Raw genomic sequence first — 21,357 nt, forward strand, 5'->3', positions numbered from 1 at the left:
TTTATATATTTATTTATTGCTAAATTGTAGGCCTAATAAGTTGTTTTAGATGTTTGGAAGTGAATTCAAACATCAGCAAATTTTGACAACACATACTAATAAACACTCCGCAAACTGCAGATTTTACTGATTGGATTTAATGCGTTGTCATAAACCTGTAACAGCTCCTCTGGTGGGCAATCAGTGGCCGTGTTTTGCGGGTAAAGGCCCTGTATCCGCGGGCCACACCGTTTAATGAGGAGCTGCTCTGGCGCTAAGTGGGCCGAACGGCGCGAGAGCACGCACGTTCTTGCCACCTGCCACTTCCATATGCTCTCGCACCTCGAGTGCGAGCCCGGGACAGTGCGCCAGGTGCTCCATCGGGCTGTCATAGAGTCCCACAGAAACAACCCACAGTAACCTTTAATTTATCATCACGCCCAACAGAAACAACAACAACAACAACAACAACAAACGGCTCAGTGTTTGTTATTTTTACTTTTAACCTGGAAAATTCACAAATCTGTGGCAGAGCAAACAAAATTACCACATAGCACTATAATCTAAATCCATCCAGTTCTCATTCATAAAATAAAAATGGTTAAACTAGTTTGGTTTTGTTTTTTTCATCAGTATAAAATGTATCAAATTTAAACAGCCGGCATTTTCATGTAATATTTTATTTAGCCAGTTCATTTAAGTTTTTTAAATGAGTTAAATGTGAATTAGCTTTCATTTGCCCAGAACCTTACACGTCTGTATCCCACCACAGGAACAATACGTATTTTTCCCGCTGGACTCCGTCGGGCTTGCAGCCTCTCTCCAGGTTTGAGTTTAGTCACCTTAGAAACGCATTGTGTCTGTATTTTCCTTTCTCCTCCCGCATTGTTCCCCGCAGTTTGGCGGTAGCTTAACAGGTCAAAAGTGTCACAGCCAGCTTATACAATGCTTTGCCCTGTGCCATGCTCTCACCAGCGGTGCTGATCAGATACAAAAGCATTTGTTTGCTGTAAAAGTGGCTCAAGGCCCGGCTGGATGTCGAGCTCAGCACACGTGCAGATGTTTTCTATAATAAAGTGGCTGAAATTTGACATTAAGCATCAGATTGTGGCCAAGGTTGACCAGAATGTAACAAGGGAAGTAGGATGGTTTAACTAGATAATTATTATTGGGCTATCTGCATCTATTTAGAAGCAGCTGGACAGGTCAGATGTAAGAATCTGCCACACCTCACTCTCCTCATCATTAAGTTTCTTCTTGAAAGTTAAACACCACATTTCTTTTGCAATGACTAAATTGATTTAAAAAGTTTCTCTGTAATGCAAAGCCAGTATAAAGCTGGATTTAAAAAAAACATCAGTCAAGTGGTCTTTAAGTATAAATTTGCTATGAGTTATTTATCGGTTAAATGCACCTCAACTTCCCTTGGTGGTGTAACTTTCCATGGTCTTTAAATAAATAGTCAGGCCTGTGTTAATCAGTTCTCCATCTCGCTATCAGGTTTTTCTTATCTGCACTCGCTGTGTTAAATGCGGTGTTCATGACAGCAGGAGTGTCAGTACTGTAAACTGTCCCCAGTCAAGGGTCTGCACTGTTGCCTTCACTGCTGTAAAACAAACAGGCCCTGGTTGTGGAAGTTTAGACAGGTGCCTGACCTGAGATTGTCCAAATGTCTTGTGTACCAGCCAGGTTCTTACAGCTAAAGATTTCAACAGTGAGGTGGAAGAAAGATTTTCAAAGGTAACATCCTCTTTAGATAAGTTAATCTCTTCTTCTTGGTTTAATTTCCTTTTTGTTTTGTTTTTGCCTGGTTTATGGTGGTTTGGGTTTGTTTTTTGTGTGTTAAATCCGATTTTCTGTTTGTTTGCTTTTTTAGATAGATGACACAGCTAAAGTCTTTCCCTCAGGGTATACTGTTTATACAACTATTGTGTTAGCAGTCAGGTTCATAAGAGTGATAAGTCAGGAAATACAGCCCCCAAAAAAGAGAGAATCTGTTTACATTTCCAAAAAGGATATAAACAAGGATGTTGGCTGCACTACATCAATGCTCTGTCCACTCTTTCAGGCCACACAGTCACTCAGACAGAGACAAAGCCCCTGCTTCTTAAAGCAGGTCATAGGGTTACATTTGTTTCACTGCTCAAACAAGGAAAGTTCACAGTTTATTTCCATTTGCCTAATTATCACCTAAGCTCCCTTATCATCTTAAAAAAAAAAAAAACTTGAGTCAGCTACATGAAAATGTACACATTGTTTTACAGTTTTAAAAACATTTTTATTTCCAAATATGTAAAATCACTGGCATTTTCCAGGACAACAAATATATAGCGAGATGCAAACATAAACAAATATTAAACTATGTAAACCAAAACGCAATGTAAACAACAGCTTGGGCAGTTTAATTTCCTTTGTTAAGCACCTCTTCTCTGAATGATTAGCTTTCAAGCTACCTGAGGAAGACATCACTGAATCACTTACAGATATCACTATAGATTATAAGTTAAGCATTAACAGTTGCAGCCCACACATACACTTCTGTCCACCCAACAGAATTAGGGCATCTGCATATGACTAATCAGAGCCACATAACAACTCCAGCTTTATTTGCTGATCTCTCATTTCAGCTTTGTTTGGGAACCCAGCGAAAGCGGTATCCTCCTTGCTGAGTCCTTGAGGTAAAGGCATGTCCGTGAGGAAAGACCTGAGTTCTTATAGTGCTGTGTTCTCTGACAGAGGTCCTAAAAGATGAGACACTCTCTCCAGCTTCTGCTGCATCCACAGTCATGTTGCTGTCTTTAGCTATGGATGTCTGCAGGCCTGAGAATGCACCATACATGGATATTGTCTTTGATTCCTGTTGCAGCCTTGTTTCTGTAGAGCTGCTGTGAAGTACAGCATTGCAGCGTGTGCTAATATCCCTCAACATGTCCTCCACTGAGTCAGAGGATTCAGTTTCATATCCTTCATCCAGTCGCTGGCGCTTACAAGGACTCAGTGAGGTTTTGTCACCACCATAAGGCATTACTGGTTCTTTTACATTTGAGTCTCTGACTGTCATCAATTTCTGAAAGAAAATGATCCAAATTAAAGACTAAAAAGTTTAAAGATTAAAAAGTTTGAAACACAATTTATGACAATACAACCAAGAGGTTACATCATATACATGATAAATACTGATTTGACTTCTCACAGTTCTGAACTTACTTCAAGCACAGAGGCTAGGTGCTTTGCTCGATTAGCCAGCTGCCTGAGGTGAACGTTTCTTTCTTCAAGAGAATCAATCTCATCTTGTTGACTTTGGAGGGACTCATGGAGCTGCAAGCACACAAAGCAAAATATTTTCTGTGATGTGTTCATCTTTAATAATTATTTTATTTTTTAATGTTGGCATAACTAAGTTTGTGTTTAGATGTGGACAAACAGTTATTTCAAATGCACGTGTAATTTACCTATACGTGTAGGTTTTCCACAAAATCTCCATTGTATACCTTTTAAACCAAACGGGGTTCTGATCAGGATAAGGTCTTGGATGTTATAGCAGGTAAATAGGTTTATATAACTAAATAATTAATATAATTATAATTTTTAACAATTATAATTTCACAATTTAGATCCATTATAGTCCAAATTACATCAAACTTCGTATCACCATTTACGGTACATCATTTACATTGTGCAGTAATGCTCCATAAGACCTTACCTGTTTGTTGACTGCTATGCTATGTCCCAGTGCCTTTCCATGACACTCTGCTATCCCTTTCCAGGAATCTCCATCCTGGGCAGGTGGGTTGCCTGTTTCTGCAGATGAGTTAACCAGACTGTCTTCTGGTGAAAGGTTGTGCTGAGGGGTGAGGGGAGGTATAACATATCCTTGATAAGGTACCAGCTCAGCTGAAGACAAACTGCTCTCCAGGGTTGTAGGCGAAGCTGACAGAGAAGACAAGAACCCAAGGACTTAGCCAACGTGATTTTGGAGGTGCACGATTTTAACTGTATTCATGTCAATATAAAAGTAACAATAGCGATGAGCAGCACCCCAGCGGTGTGGAAGGTTTAGTTTTCTCACCTGCCATGAAATCCAGCCCATATTCTCCAAAATCCTGGTCATTTGCATCCAATTCCTGTGTGGAAATAAAAATGACGATCAGCATTTATCAGTATTTCATATAAACAATTCGATTTAAAATAACGAAAAAGAAAAACGAAAAGGTGCATAGCAGTTTTACCTGGAAATCCCACCAGGAAAAATCAGGGCAATACGATGTTAAAGCAGAAAATGTATTAGTTGACATTTCAGTCAATATGTTTTCGTGTTGTCGCGTTATGAGCTTACGCTTGTCTGTGTCAGCTCGTGGAAAAAGACTGGACCATTTTCTAGCGTGTGTGTCATGAGTTAAGTACAATGACATTCGTGTAGGATTCCAGCACATCGTGTCAAACATTAACAGAGTGATCCAGACCTGCAGCTCTGCTCACCATCCTACATCTCCATCCGTCGGAAAGGGGTTGATTTACATGGCTACGTTTAAGATATGCCATTTACGTGGAGATGTGACAAAAACTGATGTCCATTTTTTAAAAGAACATTGGTCTTCGGTGTTTTTTTCTCACCTGACAGCCGAAGGAGTCTCTCTCCTGTCTCATAGAGGGCACACCCTCTTCCAAATCATCCCATGCAATTGTTGAGAAAGCTGCGACAGAAGAAAACAGTGGGACCCCTGAATGCATTTATGAGCTCAAAGTGACTTAAAGGCACTAATCCTGAAATTCACCCATTGTGTCAGGTTGAGCTTACCTTGTTCGATGATACATGGAAACTCAACATACACAGTGACGGGACTGCTGCTTCTTGGCACAAACACTTTATCCTGTGGGTAGAAAACACTATAAAAGTCTTTCCCACTGCACAAAGAAGCTCTGTGTTTTGTGAAAAGACAAATATTTCAAACCGTTTTGTTTGTGACAGCGTTCGTCCATTTTTGCCTCACTTGGTTGGGACAAATACCATCAAACGTTTTTCCGTCTCTTTGCATCTCGATGAGCTAAGCTCCGTCTGCAGAACTAGGAGGGCATGATTTGATTTAGAGCTGATATACTCGACGTTCTCCCGGTCTGCGTTTCTTCATGCCGCGGTTTCACACTTTCGACCCAATCAAATGCACCTATTTGGTCTCCAGGGAGTAACAGCGTCCTCGGAGATTAAACGGGTGCAGACTAACGGTTTTCTGAAGTGTAACAGTGGTGCCGCGCGTAACGGCGCCATTAGGCTACAGCAGGTGTTCCTTGCCTCAGACCTGCTTTCCTTGAGCATTCAGCTAGTCCCTGTGCCAGATGCTGGCTATGGTTTCTTTTGGACATACTGAAATGTTTAGAAAAATGCCTTAGGCTCTTGTATTGTATGGCGTACATAAACAACAGATGTTGTGCAAGCTGAGCGTCACAAAATAAAGTCGCCAAAATATCTTATTTTATAATTATATATCGTAATAATTATTACATATTTTATGTATTTATTAATAAATCCTCATCAATTTATTTAATAGCATGTTTGCGACCATAACAGTCAGTGCGTAATTTCCATCTTACTGTGCGTAAAATATCTAATTAGCTTAGGTACAATCCTTCTGCTACAGTTAAAGAGCAGGGGAAAAGGAAAAGGGCAATTACAGCCGACAGCTCAGTAAACAGTCGTGACAAATGCCTCTATTAGTAAACAAACAAGAGTACCCTTAACGCTGAATACACCTGTGTGGTCGACACTGTGTCAGCAGGTCGAGCTGCCACGCGTAATGGATTATCAGATAAAGCCCCTCGATTGACCAAACTGGGATGGCACAATTTGGTTTCACATAATATAGCCAAGGGTAAACAAAAAACGAGGGTAAACGGACTTCCAGACAAACAAGCACAATAGCCCGTGTTGGAGAGCCACAAGAGTCAGTACATTGAAGAAAGTAATGTTACACACAAGGTCTTATCCTCACATTTACAGCACTTTCATGGTCGTGTGTGTTTCTGTGTGTGTGTGTGTGTGTGTGTGTGTGTGTGTGTGTGTGTGTGTGTGTGTGTGTGTGTGTGTGTGTGTGTGTGTAGGGTGGGGGGTATTGGATTTATACTTGTAAAAAACGTGCTTTCTGGGGTGACATTTTGTCATCAGTCATTTAATACTGCAGTGCTGTGAAAACTGAGACTCCACTTCCACGTCTATTAAAATACAAAGAATTTGCAAACAGACATTCAACTGCTTTTTCTCAGGTGTCATGATTACCTATGCATGTAATCAAGGCAGATTTTTATGTTTTTGACTCACATGTATTCTTTAAGTTGTCATTTTAATTAATTTTATTCTGTTTCATATGATAGTCAAAATTATTTTAGCTGCATTCTTTGTGGTAGCTCACACTTCGTGTGGCACATCTTGCTTATAGCTGATTTATTTCAACAGTAAACATAAGTTGCAATGAATCACAATAAGTTTAGAAACCGGGACAAATGCGTTTGAAGATGATTTTAATTAACTGTAGCAATCAATTCATTACAACACATTTTTCTTCATTAAAGATGTTCCAAAACTAACAAAACTCATAAACCCACAACAAATAAACTGGCATACAGAGGATTCTGACTTTTTGTTAAAAATAATGAAAAATAAAAATTATATTTCAATATACTTCATAATTATATAGTAAATTATCTTAAATAAATAAAAAGCAATGCTAAATCATAAGCATCCTGTAGCTGTAAACGGTTGACTGTCTATGAGGTATGTATAAGTAAAAGTAGCATAAACACAAGAATTCTGAGCACCAAAACCCCCCAAATAGATATCTTATCCTCACTTCTTTGTTTAAGATATAACACTATAACCCACAATTAAAGGGGAATTTAAATTGCTGTTATCAAAATAGTCACACTCATGTAGTCACATAGTAGACATCACATCCAATGTCTCCAGGTTTAATGACACCAGCAGCTTCAGGTTGTCTTTGCATTCCTGCACTAGACTCTGTTTGTAGCTGTCATCTTTCACTGCTAGTGAGTCTCCCTCATAATGCTGAGAATTGCCTGTTGGCTGAAAAGAAACTGACTGTGTGCATAGTTCATCCACAAAACTGTCCCACTGAACTTCGTGTGAATGGATGGTTTCATGCTCAGGAAGACCTTGTTTACTTTTCAGTAACTCACTAGCTACTCTCAGTGCACAGCTGGCAGTCAGTGATGGAGGGTATTTGTTGAAAGCATAGTCTGCAAGAGTCAGCTCACAAACATTTTGTGCAAGGTTGCTGCACTGCCTGGGCATTTTTGGGTCAGGATTCATCCTTGAAATCCTGTCATCACCTTTGTTCCTAGTCACTAGCTGTGAAGCCTCGATGCAGTTGGTGTAATAGTCTAGAAAAAAGGCCAGGGTGGGTGCAGAGAGGCGGAAGTTAAGACGAAGCAGGATGAGACACTCCAGGTTGCAGAGCTGCTCTTTGGTGAACACATCACAGCACAATGACAAGAGATGGCTGATTCGTGGTGAGCAGACCTCCACCTGCAGAGGACAAAGAAAAGGATAGTAGAATGATATCCAAAAACACAAACCGTCTGCTCCACGAGCATACCACACAAACCTGTTTACTGGCTAGGAGAAGTGCGGTGACACCAATGAGCTGGAAGCAGTCAGCAGCAACAGGTGTGGAGGCCAGGAACCTGTCCATGATGTTCACAGCCAAGCAGCAACACTCGAAAGACAGACGGAAATGTTTGTGCACAGGGATGAGCCAGCTGACCAGCTTACAGCGGGCCTCTGCGGTCAACTGTATGTAAAACACACACTCATCAAAATAAAAACTTTTAGTGACCTTGGTTCTTAAATGTGATGTGCTCTTAATGTACAACAAGGTATATATTTTCTGGCATTTCACAGTACAGTACCCTACATATTATCAGTAAATGGTCCTAAAATCGTCATGTATTCTGCATCTCAGGTGTTTCTTTAGTTGAACAATAGAACTAATTAATATTTGGAAGTCACTCTCACTGGAACATTTAACTATCTGCCTTTAAACAAAAGGAGTGAATTACCAGTTCAATTTATATGACAACAAATATATTTTAATTTTTTTAAGTAGTCAAAAAAGTATAAATATACGTCTAACACGGTTCATTTAGTTACAAGCTGTAAGTGTCTTACTTGCGGTTGGCGTGCCAGGCTTTTGCAGGGATGAAACTGCGCCTCTTTCTCCCTTTGGATCATAAACCCGATGTCTCCGTACTGAAGGTACCAGCTGCAGAGTTGCCCTGCAACAGGTTTTTGTGACATGAGCAGGGAAATCTCATTCTTAGCTGGGGATGAAATCGGGGAGCATGCCAAATCTTCTTCAAAACCAGAGTCTCTTAATTTGGACACGAGTTTCTGTTTTCTATTCCGAGCAGTTTGGCGCTGTTGAGCCAGCGTGAGAGTTTCTGGAGAAGGAGAGGCGACGTTCATTCGGCTCCTTTTGAAAACACTGTCGAAACCACCTTCACAGTTCTCAAAAGACACCATCTCCAGTGTCTGACTAGAGCCGGTTTGCACACACGCTGTTAGGCCAGCGACTGCGTATTTAGGCTACTGAGAGCAGTGAGTCCACAGCAGCAGTCTCCTGGATGCTGGTTTCTGGATTTAGTGGGGAGTTCTCTCTGATGACGTCAGTTTTCGCGGGGTCTTCCCCGCTCAGGCAGCTCACGGCTCTCCTGTGACCCCGGGCAACCAAAGCTAAACAATCACTGGCACCATCTATGTTATACTCTTAAGTCACGAGAGAGAGAGATTAAAAGACAATAGATGCCTTGCCCTTTAACTTTTTGCAGAAAAAACATCAAATTACTTGGGCTTATTATTTTATAGAAAGCCTACATATGAAATGTTCACATGTGAAATGTATATGAAATAGTTTAGATTTGATACATGTATTTTTCTTCTTCTTGTTCTTCCTATAATCATGCTAACATCAGAAAATTATTAACAACAATAACAACATTATAATTTCAAGTATACTACAAAAATGTGAGCAGTGTATAAAGTTCTTAATATTCACGATGTTTTTATAAGTATTAAAAATTTAATTTCTGTGCAATATATCAGTTTCTTTTTCTTTTTTGCGGTGGGCGGAACACGGCCGCTGACGACTAGAAAATAAACGGCTCCTATGTCACCTTTCAAACTCTAGTGCAAGACAAGAGAGCGTGCCAAGTCAGAACTGAACAAGGCTTCAACTATGTCCTCTGTGCACTAGCGGGAGGTATTTTGATTTATTTAATAATACACGTGTATAGTACAAGCTAGCGTGTAATTAATGGCTGCCTTTATCTCAGCTGTAGGCTGGGCAGCTCGACAAAAAATTGCAAGAAACGGACGAAAGCCGCTGCTAGCTGTTACCCTTAAGTGCCTGTGCTAGCAAGCTAAGTATGTGTAGCTAGCGTTAGCATTGCTGTAACTGTGTTGCAGCAGGAGCTAACAAGTGCGGTTACTAGCACTTATTTGTTGACGAGTTGTAAGGCACTGAGGTGGCAAAGTTATAAACCACCAGCTCGAGGAAGTAGAAGAAGTAACAGTAGAGTCAAATAATAACGCTGCTGAAGCTAGGTAAGCTAGCTAACGTCTTCACCATGTCATAATCTCACAATCCTGTAGTTTGGGTTAGGCTTTACGTGTGTGCGCAAACTATTTCAGCTAACTAAGCGGCTGTGTTATACTAAAAATAGTGACGTAAAAATGTTGACATTTAAAACAAGCTTTTGTTTTTTAATTTTTATTTTAGGAATGTCAGCGTTCATGTCCATTGAAAAAGGGTTAACTGTTAACCCGAGTTTGCAGAAGTCAGCCAGTGTTTTAGAGAGGTTAATATTACCGTTTTTATCAGCTGAAAAATACAAATGCGGCATCGCCTATATAAATTGTGCAACAGTCTGGTATGGATTACATGGCAAGTTGTGAAAATTGTGAGCAGTTACAACCAATATACGTTTTTCTACATGCCAAAATAAAATGAACTGAAATGGGACACTGCTTCTTCAAACAAGGGACTTCTGCCAAACGCAGACGTTTGGCAGGTCTCTTGTAACACAGTTTGTGTTAGTGCTGTTTTGATTACATAAGGACTATTACCACATTAACTGGACATTTTATCTTGCAGTTTTATCACAGCAGTGTATCATGGAAAACTCTGGCAGGCCTTACCGGGCTAAGCAAGGCGGCAGGGAGAGGGGGGCGGCAGCAGCAGCAGCGGCAGAGAAGGGAGAAAGCTGGTGGATGCAGGACCAGGTGCGAGGACAGAACTTCAGATCAGATGGAGGCCAGCAGGCCAAGAAAAATCAAGGTGGGCCTTACAGGGCCAGCCCTAAGAAGGGAGGACTGGGGCCCCTAAGCCACTCTCCTGGTGGATTAAGAGGAGGCCACAGCCCCTCACAGAGAGATGATGTCCGGTGGTTCTCAGGTCCTCAGGAAGATAACTGGAGAGAGCGCCCACAGCAGAGCTGGAGGAGGGGTATGCAAGGAGAAAGTCCAAAGGAGGACAGGGAACAGGGAAGGAGAGAAGCCACGGATGATGGTTTTCAAAAATCAGGTAAATGTCTGGAAGTCAGTCTCTGCAGAAGGAATGAAACACTTTCAGCTTTATCACAAAGTCTATGTTGAAAACAAACTAGAAATTCATACTTCCCCCTGCATTTCTCATTTTCAAAGGTAAAAGACGGCGTAACAGAAACAAGAAGAAAGCTTTTGCTGAAGAGAACAGGGGCTTTGTGATTGAAGAGTCCACACTCTCAAACAAAGAGCTGCGCAACCTACGGCAAGCAGAGAGGCGGCTTAACAGGGACGAGATCTACAGCCTAAAGAAGGTACAGACCCTAAAAGCCGTAAGAGGTGATGTAATGTTGGAGTTGGTTGGTGTAGGTGATTTACAGATATTTCTAACGGTGTAATTTATTATTTATTTTTTTGTGTGTGTGTTGTACAATTGTTTTAGAGGTCCCACAGCAACCCTGCTGCTCTTTACAACTGTGCCCTGTGTGATGTTCTCCTAGAGTCTGTGTCTGAAGCTTACAAGCATATTCGGGACAAACGGCACAAGAGAAGGGCCAAGGTTATTTTACATTTACCGTATATAGATTGTATTACTGTGTTGCTATTGTGGAGTAGTAGTTTTTATGTATTAAAGGCTGTGATCAAGACCCCTTTCCTGTATTTGCATGTTGACTTATAGGAGCGACAAGAGCAGCTGATGCTGACTGAGATCCTGCCTCCTAGTCCAGAGCAGATCAGTGCTATAAGTGCAGTACTAGATGCTGTTGTCCAGGAACATGGTCTGAACGACCTGGACGTTGAGAAGAGACGGTGTGTTGTCTCCACCATGCAAGATCTCCTCCTGTCTGTTCTGCCTGGTAAGACACATAAAGAGGAAAGTTCACAATATACAACAACTGTGCTCTTTCAGTGTTATTAAAATCGTAGCAATATTTACCTGCTTTCTCTCATCTATAGAGGTCCGACTCAGGCTTTATGGATCATCTTGCACTAAATTTGGATTCAAGGATTCTGATGTCAACATTGACATTCAGTATCCAACTCACGTGAGTAACACAGTGTGAGTTCATGATGTGTGATACAATTTTATTGTATTTTATGTTAATTTTATAATGATATTAATGTTAAAAATTAAAACTGGAGGCCTGTCAGGAGAATAATAGCTAGGGGAAGAAGTCTTTCATCTGCATGTATATGTTACAAGTTACGTGGGTTTAGGGTGACATTATTTAAGGGAACAAATACAAGAGATGACAGCAAAAATATTAGTATATGGCAAAGGTAAGATGTGGTGGTGTGGGTGGCGGGAAAAATATAATTTCACTTGATTTTAGATTTCACAAGTTGTGTTGCGTATGCTGTGCTTGTAGCATGCACCATAATTATGTTCTTTTTAATATTATATTTATGCTGTATAAAGGCTTTGAAATGGAATGTATTCACAGATGCATCAGCCAGATGTCTTGATGTTGGTTAAGGAGTGCCTCTCTGTGAGCTGTGAGTTTTGTTTTCATTTTAGACTCAAGAGTCTTGAAGAAATCTTTCAGACATGGTAAACTCAGTCATGTGCTTGAGTGTCATGGAAAGTTTAAATTGTTTGTGTTGTGCTATTCTCAGCTCTGTTTGTTGAGATGGAGGCGGACTTTCATGCCAGGGTGCCTGTGGTCATCTGTAAAGAGAGAAGTAGGTCTGTATCATTTGCAGTTACATGGGTTTTTCTTGCATGTGACAAGAGAATATTAACAGTGCTCATACCACAAGAGCATAAAACTCCAAATTAAAATTAACTTATTTTTTTGTTCCCCCTTCCTCCTCAACAGTGGTCTAATCTGCAAAGTTAGTGCAGGGAATGAAAACGCGTTCCAAACCACCACATATCTTTCTGCCCTGGCGACTCAGGAGCCTCTCCTCATGCCACTGGTTTTGGGCTTCAGACGCTGGGCCCGGGTATGTTTCTAGTAGACAAAGACTTGTTCCTCACATTAGCAAAGGCATCAAAACTATTCACTCATTTCTTTTTTTCAAAGTTGCATTTGTTCTTAACATCATTTTTGGCTTTCTGTTAAGATCTGTGAAATTGATCGCGCAGAAGAGGGGAGTCTACCACCATATGTCTTTGCCCTTTTGGTTATCTTCTACTTACAGAAGCGCAAAGAACCTCTCTTGCCTACCTATTTCAACCAAGATGTAAGTCTTTATTTTCATTTCCATCCTTAAAAAAAACAAAAAAAAAAAACCATATTAGTTTTGCTTTTCATTATTGACTCTTTTTAGGATTATTTTGGAATAAACTGATGCAAACATCTGCCCATCTTTAGATCAAAGTGTTTTCTCTCAGCCGGCTGTCAGACTTCAACCTTACTCATACAGAGGATGGGTATTTACACTGGGCCTACACCCCTTCCTCCAAGGAGTCATCTCAACCAGCAGAAGGCAACTCCATAAAGGGGAAGGTAATCATGAAGATGGACACACATAAATAAACTGAAAGACTTCCAAAGAACAGAAAATATAATTTTGACTTGTATTTGGAGACAGGTTTTGTTTTGTTTTGTGTTTTGTGTTTTTTTTCTTTTTTTTTTTTTTTAAAAGGCTGTTAAATAAATTGAAAACTTGAGTGATAATTTTTCAGACTCTTAGTAATATCAGGCTGTCTTGCAGGTTCCGCTGGTGTTTCAAAGTCCTCATCCACCAGTGGAAGTTGGACTTCTCTGGGTCGAAATGCTTCGCTTCTATTCCCTGGAGTTCATCATGGCTGACAATATAATCAGTGTGCGGACTGGTGCTGTCCTCTCCAGAGAGATGAAAGACTGGCCTAAAAAGCGGATCGCTGTAGAGGGTCAGAAGCTTTGTTATGTTTGAATCATTTTCATGTCTTGATACTTCTGTAAGGAGAAGTGGTCACACAGAATCTGTTTTAATGTTGCTTATTTCTCTGTTGATTCTGTCCAAACCTAGATTTTTATTTCTGTTTGATTCATGGATTAAAGCAGTGGTTCTCATACTTTTTCTTGCATACCCCGTTTCAGACGTTGGAAAAGTTAACAACCCACAGTTTTGTTTTTTTTATCAGTCATTAACTATTAATTGTAGTTTTACTTGTAATACTTTATTTTAAAGTGTAATTTTGCTTAAAGCTCAGTGCAAAATAATCAACAAACTATTGTATACCCCTTATCCCACCCTTTTCGAAGTTATTAATTCAATTTAACCTCCCCCTCCCCAAACCTGGTTGTTTGTGTCCAGTTGCAGTGGCTAAGGTGCGTTTATGAACCACTGTGATGAAGAGACTTCTTTTATGTGTTCTAATGTTTACAAATGGTTCTGTTTCAGACCCGTTTGCCGTGAAGAGAAATGTGGCCCGCACAGTGAACAGCCAGCAAATGTACGAGTACATCCTCCACTGCCTCAAAACCACATACAAGTACTTTGCACAGTCACTCAATACACCAGCTGCTAATCACAAAAGAGGACTGAAGGGAGGATATGTTCAAGGGGCCAATGCTAAGGCTTTGAATGACGAGAGTGTGTGCTTGTCAGATTTCAGTAATCTCAGCATTCATTCAAAATATACGAGCCAATCTAAATCTGTAGAAAATGGCCCTGAGGACTCTGATTGCATTATTGAGGAAGAGGAGGAAATTGAAGAATTCAGTGACTCAGATGAAGAGCGGGAAAAAGAAAAATTGGACTTGGGCAAAAGCAGCCTTTCGGAGGATGAGGATGATGAAGACGAGCAGGATGATGACATAAATATTGATGTCGACATGCATAACAGAGACCACCTGGACAGCTTCACCATAGAGGATGAAGAGATTTTCCTAGTGGACGAGATCTCAGGGGAGGAGCTTTTGTCCGATGAGGAGGGTCCAGATTTGGACACACCTGGTTCAATGGATGAGGAAGAGGAGGAGGAAGTGGATTTGGCACCTGTCAGTGTTTCTCAAATTAAAGATGAAACACCAGAAAATAAAAATGAAAAACAAAGCAGACCATCTTATGAGTTCACCAAGCAAGCTTTCACCAGAGGAAAGGTAAGTTTGCCTTCACTTGTCATCAGTTACTGGCAGCATTTGCAATTGTGTAATTTGATTAAACAAAGAACACATAAAATTTTAAAGTTGTATGGTAAAGATTTAGGTTGTAAGTGAGGAAAACTATATGTGTAACTCCTTTCAATATCACATAGTCCCACATGGTCGTGTGCAGCTTGTGCAAACGTGATGGACATTTGAAGAAAGATTGTCCAGAAGATTTCAAGAAAGTGCAGCTTGACCCCTTGCCCCCAGTAACACCAGAGTTTCTCAGTGTCCTCAACAAAGTCTGTGAGCAGTGTTACAGTGAGTATTATGGGACATGTAACCCTTACCTGCATTGTGATGTCATATTTCTACTCTTGCAAATTTTAGTAATACATACAATGACAAAAATATACAAATGTATTTCAAATGGTTGAGAAATAAATTGTTTTTGTCGATGGTATGAACAAGTTTTAAAAATGAGGCTCATGCAAACATTTTCATACTGTTGGACTCAACAAACTCTTAATTATTGCAAGTTCCTCATTTCAACTTAATGAAGTCCACCTGTTCATGTTTTTTTGAGTTCTAATCATTAGCACTTAAGCAAAATTTTATGTAAGATTTAAAAAGTGCTTTGGAAGAAAACACAGCTGTATCCGTGGTTTTAGGCTTATCTGGTAAAATTTGTGTGAGTTTATGGTTTAACATGTGGGATGAGAATATGTTAAACTTTAAAGTGTTAAAATGTACACAACTCTAAAAAGAGCTTAATGCAGGTGCATGAAAAGTGTAGTATACCATCCACTGGACCTCAGCTTATGTGACTGTTTCACAAAATTTTGTATAAATAAATAATTTTATTTATATAGCACCTTTCTAGACAGTCAAAGTGCTGCACATAAGATAACAAATGATAAAAAGGTAAAACGGACAATATAAAACAGGCAAAAATGAGCCAAAAACAGTTTTGAGTTTGTTTGTTTTTTTTAAAGTTGTTTCAAGTTGTTGTTTTGATATTACTCAACAACTTGATTGTTAATTGTAGTTAGTTATCATAATATGTCTAATTGGCATGTTCATATAACGTTATTTCCTGAGTCCTGTTGTAAAGCCAGTTATTTAAGACCACTTTTGGTGGAACAGTGCTTGTGTCCAGTAAATTACTTGGTCACTAAATATCATTCATTTTTAAGGTGATTTCGCCCCAGATGAACTGGAAGTGGGTGTAAGAGAGCACATCCTTCAAGACCTTGAGATTTTTGTGAGAAGACAGTTTCCTGGTGAAGTTGATCTTTTAACTTTTTTTTTTTTTTTTAATTGAATTGGCGTGATGATGCATCTGAATGATTTGGTTAACAAATCATGTGTTGATTATTTATTTTAAATCACAGGTGCTCAGTTACAACTGTTTGGCTCATCCAAAAATGGCTTTGGATTTAGACAGAGTGACCTGGACATCTGCATGGTGTTGGAAGGACAAGAAACCATAGATGTGAGTTATCAATAATTCTTTACCATGTAGTTTTGGTTCTGTTCATCAGGGAACCAGCTGCAGTTGATCTTTACCTTACACCAACTTGATTTATCAAGCTTCTAATGACGACTTGAAGTTGATGCGTATTTGATCTGCCAATATGCTTGAAGAATACATTGGTAATATTATTTTACTTGGAGGCAAGTTGCCCTTGTTCCTTTTCATTGTTATGGTTGAATTACTTATTATCTAGCAGGAGCTTATATTAAATCATTTTTGCCTTCATTCCATCATAGGATATTAACTGCATCAACATCATTGAAAGCTTGGCAAGATCGCTAAAGAAACACCCAGGTAAGACATAGTAGCTGTGGTACGAAACTGACATTCATGCACTTTATTTTGTCTGCAACCAGCAACTGTCAGTTTTGATCAAATGACAAACTGTTCTGGTTTTAAGAGATTCTAAAGTTCTAATATAATCTTTAAAATAATTCACCTTAAACAAAATGTTACCTACCCATTTACATTAATGAGAAATGCATTAAGCTGAAATAAATTATGATTGAATAAAGTTCTTAATCTTCCCCATAAGTGCCTGTAATGTCATTATGTATCCACATCAGGTCTGAGGAACATCCTTCCCATCACTACAGCAAAAGTACCCATTGTGAAGTTCTACCATGTTCGCACTGGCTTGGAGGGAGATATAAGCCTCTACAACACACTGGTGGGGCTCTTTTTGTCTTTGTATGTATTTGAAAATAAGAAAATGTGCACCTTTTGAAATTTGCAGTTTCTGTTTGTTTTTTTTCTCAGGCCTTGCACAACACTCACCTACTAGCTACGTATGCTGCAATTGACAGAAGAGTGAAGATCCTCTGTTACGTCATGAAGGTTTTTGCCAAGGTGAACATGCTTTACAGACTTGTGACTAAGACATCTTTAAGTGTTCTTGCTATTGTATTGTTCAATGTTAAAATGTTGTTTCCACTTCCATTACAGATGTGTGACATTGGAGATGCTTCACGTGGTAGCCTCTCGTCATATGCCTACACCCTCATGGTGCTGTTCTTCCTTCAGCAGAGAGACCCACCAGTTATCCCTGTGCTGCAAGAGGTACAGATGTCTGTTTGAAAGAAGAGCCAATTGTATTCTCTTTACAAGTTGCACATAGATGTGTTGATTTGTCTATGTGAGTGTTGTCTCAAATACATTTATCCCCTTAAATTAAACGACAAACTTATACCTCCATTTGGATGAATTTGTCAACAAGTCTCTTTGTAGTAGTTATTTAAAGTATTTCACAATATCGTGTGTCAAGCTTGACTGCTTGGTTTCTTGCAGATCCATGATGGGAAGAAGCCTGAAGTACTAGTAGATGGTTGGAATGTGTACTTCTTTGATGATTTTAAAGCACTAGTAAGTGTTTTGTATTTGATTTGTGCCTAAACAATATGGTTAATATAAATGTAAGACTGTGTCTTAGTAGCTCATCAATATCGTCTTTTTCCACCTTCAGCCCAGTCACTGGCCACACTATGGGAAGAACACCGAGACTGTGGGGGAGCTGTGGCTCGGCCTACTCCGCTTTTACACTGAGGACTTTGACTTCAGAGAGCATGTTGTCTGTATCCGACAGCATGCCCGCCTCACCACCTTCAACAAGCAGTGGACATCCAAATACATAGTCATTGAAGGTAGCCTTGTGTGAGACTATTGCTGCAGTGTATTGTAACTAATTTATCCACAATCAAATGTGTAATTTTTATTTGCTGAATCAAAGTAATTGTATATGTCTGCTTTTGAAGATTTTTCAAGTTCATTTTCTTTGTCACAGATCCATTTGATCTCAATCATAATTTGGGTGCTGGTCTCTCGAGGAAAAGTAAGATGGATATAGATTTTTATTTTTATTTTTTTTTCCCCATTTCTAACATCTCAATGATTTTTCTTGCACTTTTCACTACTTAAAATGTGCATGTTTTTATTTTGGTCATCAAAACAGTGACAAATTTCATCATGAAGGCTTTTATCAATGGCAGAAGAGTGTTTGGCACACCCATCAGATACTTTCCTCCTGTGTATCCCAGTCAGATGGTCTGTATTTGTTGTCTGAACATTACTTTTTTTTTTTTTTTTATTGTGGTGATATTATCCAATCAGCACTAAAACTGTGTTTTACCTGCATCTTTCCCAGGAGTATTTCTTTGATCCTGAAGTACTTACTGAAGGAGAAGTGGCTCCCAATGATCGCTGCTGTCGCATCTGTGGAAAGATTGGCCACTTCATGAAAGACTGCCCCCTGCGTAAGAAGTGGGTGCAATCTCAAGTATTTTGTCATAATATTTACTTAAGTCTGTTAGCACCTTGTGTGCCTGCCTTAATGTTGATGTTACATCGTCAATGATTTTGGACCAGGTCTAAACATAGAAGGGACTCGGAGAGAAGGCCAGAGTACCCACAAGACAAAATGGATACAGCAGAGGAATCGAAGGATCAGGTCAGACACAAAAGTGAACACTGGCGGAAAAGGGATGGAGTGGATATTCGTTGCTGCTACCTATGTGGATCAACTGCCCACATCAAGAAGGACTGCCAGCTGTACAGAAGCCCTGCTGGTAAGTACCTGCAAGGTCACTTTACATTCTTTGAAGTATGAAAAAAGTCACTTACTTTCAATATTCACTTGTCATTTGGCAGGTAATGTGAAAATGGAGAATTATTCTTCTTCACCCCACTTTAGGAATTTGCGAGAAACAGAGAAACAGGTATGTTGTATGTTTTCAGGCAACCTAAATTATAATTAATTCTGCTTTGTACAGTTGTAGAAGTGTACATCTTTTGAGCTGTCTTTTATTTTAGGGCATACCTATACAAGAAGATAAGAAGAAGAGAAAGCAGCAAAATGTGATATTAAGTCCACAAGCAGGTAATTTAATTTCCCATACTTTTTATGCATGGAATCAGATGTCTCAAACCTATACTATTAGCACTATGTAGCTAATTTTAACATGTATTTGATTTATTTTGTTTGTAAATTGAAAGTAATTTAAACTATTTGGGCCCAACTAGTCCAAAATAATCATAGCAACTACAGATAAGCATACGGCTATTTATTATGTTACGTCTTCATTAAGTTTAGTTACACTGCATTTGTACTTAATTGTGGATTGTTAGCCAGCATAGTCATGTATAGTAACACTATAGTGAGCCTTTGATTAGATGTACAATTAGCACCCAATTTAAAAGTGATGCTTTCCCAACATGTGGGATGGCTGTAGCTCAGGTGGCAGAGCAGGTCAGCCACTAATCAGAAGGTCGGTGGTTCGATCCCAGGCTGCCTCCTGGCTGCATGCCAAATATCCTTGGGCAAGATACTAACCCCGTGTTTGCCTACTGGTGGTGGTCAGAGGGCCCGGTGGCGCCAGTGTCCGGCAGCCTCGCCTCTGTCAGTGCGCCCCAGGGCAGCTGTGGCTACAATGTAGCTTGCCAGTGTGTGAATGGGTGAATGACTGAATGTAGTGTAAAGCACTTTGGGGTCCTATGGACTAGAAAAGCGCTATACAAATGCAGGCCATTTACCATGTATTTCCATCCCTAAAGCACACATTTTGCCAACTTTATTTTTTTTATTTTTTTTAAACGAGAATTATCTGTAATTTATGGAGACAAAGTGCAATTTCAATTTTCAGAGAAATTAGACTTGGTTGACAGTGTATTTTTGCATTGGGTCAATTGTCTAGGGCTCATAAAGAGAGACGACATGATTTCTATGCAGCAGGCTCAGATTCATCCATCTTTTTCTGGACTCTGGAGCAAACACTTTCTGATCTTTTTCCTCAAATGTAGCATTCTGGTCCTTATTTTATCTGTTGTTTTCCATGTGGTCTTAGAACACATTCTCTGAGTTATTGTACCTGGTATTGTTGCCTGAATGCGTTTTTGTTTTTTCTTGGTCAATAAAGCAATGTTCAGTTTGTGTGGATCAAGCAGTCTGCTTAGTTTTGTCACCTTCTTAATATTGGGGGGGTGTTAATGCTGCTGTTGAGTTAGAAAATTGTGTTTGTAATAAATGTTGATGACTGCTTTCTGGTTTGTTTCAGGTAGTTTAACCTGCCGAAATTCGGGTCGCTCTGGTCAGAGGAAGAGCCCAGTGGAATGAGAAGTGAATAAAAAGGAAAAAAAAAGAAAAAAAACTACCAGATTCTACTTTTGTCCAGGCAGACAGCAACCCAAAGTCCAGAAACCCTTAAATCTGAATGGTACTGTTGGGCCAATAGTAGCCCGTTCAAAGCCAAAGCCAGGACATCTTGACTTGAAGCCAAATAGGGCCTTTTTATTGTTGTGGGTTTTGTTTTTGGGTTGTTTTTTTTTTTTCTCCCCCCAAAACGCTCCTCCTGAGAGGGGTTTTTTTTTTTTTTTTTTTTTAAAGCTTTCATTTAAAGAAAATAAGCAAGTAAGCATGCATGTGATGCATGTGATGTCTTAAAATACTTTGCCAGTCAAGAGGTTTTCCCTTGTTTTGTTTTTTTGTTTGGTTTTTTGTATATATAAAATTTTTACATTTAAAGCAATATTACTGCAAATTTGGTGTAAAATCTCTTAAAATTGGAATGTAAATAACTGTCTCCTAGACGACTAATAGCTTAGATCCCAGTAGGGTATCTTTTGACATCATACTGTATCTTTAATGCTAAATTTTATTTTTAATTGTTTTGGTGGACACTTGAAGGTTCAACCGTCCTTTAATTTGGTAGACCAGCGTTTATAAACACTGTTACCGCTGTGAGTCAGATTGAAATGATAAACTGATTATGATATTAGTCTGCTACTCAACATCAAAACGTCAAGGCTATTTCACATTAAACCAAAAAGGTTTCAATTCATATGCGTTCTTTTTTTTTTTTTTTTTTTTTTTTTCCCTTAAGTGTTGTTTTAGAGATTTGGGGAAAAGATGTTTCTTAATGGCAGTATACCTTTTTAATGGCCTGGATCTGTATTTTTTATTTTATTTTTAATTATAAAATCATGTGTTTGTCCTCTGCACTGATGACCATCTGTCCATGTCTCTGGTGTTCTTGAAGACAGAACTACCTGCAAGGTGTCTCCATGTTTGTGTGCCTTTTTGTTAGAGAAACCACCATGTAGATATGTTTCTCAGGATCACAGTTTTATTCCTAGACTGCTGGTCCACTCAAGCTTCATGGATACATAGTGCTCTAAAACTGCCTGCAGATGTTAGTAGAGGGAAGGTAAAAGCTCATTACCTCTCAATTTTCTATATGTCTTCACACTGCTAGGATGTGTTGTAACGATGGTAGAGGATC

At 39.4% G+C, this 21,357-nt stretch overlaps 3 protein-coding genes across 8 annotated transcripts; 1 reads left to right on the top strand and 2 right to left on the bottom strand.

Annotated features, from left to right (window-relative positions):
- Positions 1-2,329: 2,329 nt before the first annotated feature.
- mcidas (multiciliate differentiation and DNA synthesis associated cell cycle protein) lies at positions 2,330-4,948 on the bottom strand. 2 transcript variants are annotated; one of them, XM_026188177.1, is made up of 7 exons: positions 4,932-4,948; positions 4,778-4,850; positions 4,594-4,673; positions 4,049-4,103; positions 3,683-3,909; positions 3,187-3,297; positions 2,330-3,046 (listed from the first exon to the last, which is right to left on the bottom strand). In XM_026188177.1, exons 3-7 carry the CDS (start codon positions 4,624-4,626, stop codon positions 2,603-2,605), a joined length of 870 nt encoding a protein of 289 aa, XP_026043962.1. In that variant the 5' UTR covers positions 4,627-4,673; positions 4,778-4,850; positions 4,932-4,948; the 3' UTR covers positions 2,330-2,602. The 2 variants fall into 2 exon arrangements, with proteins under 2 accessions (XP_026043962.1, XP_026043963.1); XM_026188178.1 differs by having other exon boundaries at positions 4,594-4,700.
- A 1,527-nt stretch (positions 4,949-6,475) lies between these two features.
- ccno (cyclin O) lies at positions 6,476-8,778 on the bottom strand. Of its 2 annotated transcripts, none has more exons than XM_026188021.1 (3): positions 8,159-8,778; positions 7,596-7,706; positions 6,476-7,516 (listed from the first exon to the last, which is right to left on the bottom strand). In XM_026188021.1, the coding sequence occupies exons 1-3, from the start codon at positions 8,510-8,512 to the stop codon at positions 6,905-6,907; spliced, it is 1,077 nt and encodes a 358-aa protein (XP_026043806.1). In that variant the 5' UTR covers positions 8,513-8,778; the 3' UTR covers positions 6,476-6,904. The 2 variants fall into 2 exon arrangements, with proteins under 2 accessions (XP_026043806.1, XP_026043805.1); XM_026188020.1 differs by having other exon boundaries at positions 7,596-7,781.
- A 339-nt stretch (positions 8,779-9,117) lies between these two features.
- On the top strand, positions 9,118-20,410 carry tut7 (terminal uridylyl transferase 7). Of its 4 annotated transcripts, none has more exons than XM_026188000.1 (29): positions 9,118-9,248; positions 10,143-10,571; positions 10,691-10,845; positions 10,974-11,090; positions 11,211-11,388; positions 11,489-11,577; positions 11,977-12,028; positions 12,149-12,218; positions 12,352-12,478; positions 12,599-12,718; positions 12,850-12,984; positions 13,193-13,370; positions 13,865-14,565; positions 14,721-14,871; positions 15,747-15,833; positions 15,945-16,045; positions 16,324-16,381; positions 16,654-16,757; positions 16,847-16,936; positions 17,033-17,146; positions 17,375-17,449; positions 17,550-17,727; positions 17,868-17,915; positions 18,036-18,127; positions 18,228-18,343; positions 18,449-18,648; positions 18,731-18,798; positions 18,893-18,959; positions 19,774-19,952. In XM_026188000.1, the coding sequence occupies exons 2-29, from the start codon at positions 10,163-10,165 to the stop codon at positions 19,935-19,937; spliced, it is 4,044 nt and encodes a 1,347-aa protein (XP_026043785.1). In that variant the 5' UTR covers positions 9,118-9,248; positions 10,143-10,162; the 3' UTR covers positions 19,938-19,952. The 4 variants fall into 4 exon arrangements, with proteins under 4 accessions (XP_026043785.1, XP_026043787.1, XP_026043786.1 ...); XM_026188002.1 differs by lacking the exon at positions 19,774-19,952 and adding an exon at positions 20,134-20,410 and having other exon boundaries at positions 9,119-9,248; XM_026188001.1 differs by lacking the exon at positions 9,118-9,248 and adding an exon at positions 9,267-9,592.
- Positions 20,411-21,357: the final 947 nt, after the last annotated feature.

Source organism: Astatotilapia calliptera, chromosome 12, assembly GCF_900246225.1.
Source record: "Astatotilapia calliptera chromosome 12, fAstCal1.2, whole genome shotgun sequence".
Classification (NCBI taxonomy): Eukaryota; Metazoa; Chordata; class Actinopteri; order Cichliformes; family Cichlidae; genus Astatotilapia; species Astatotilapia calliptera.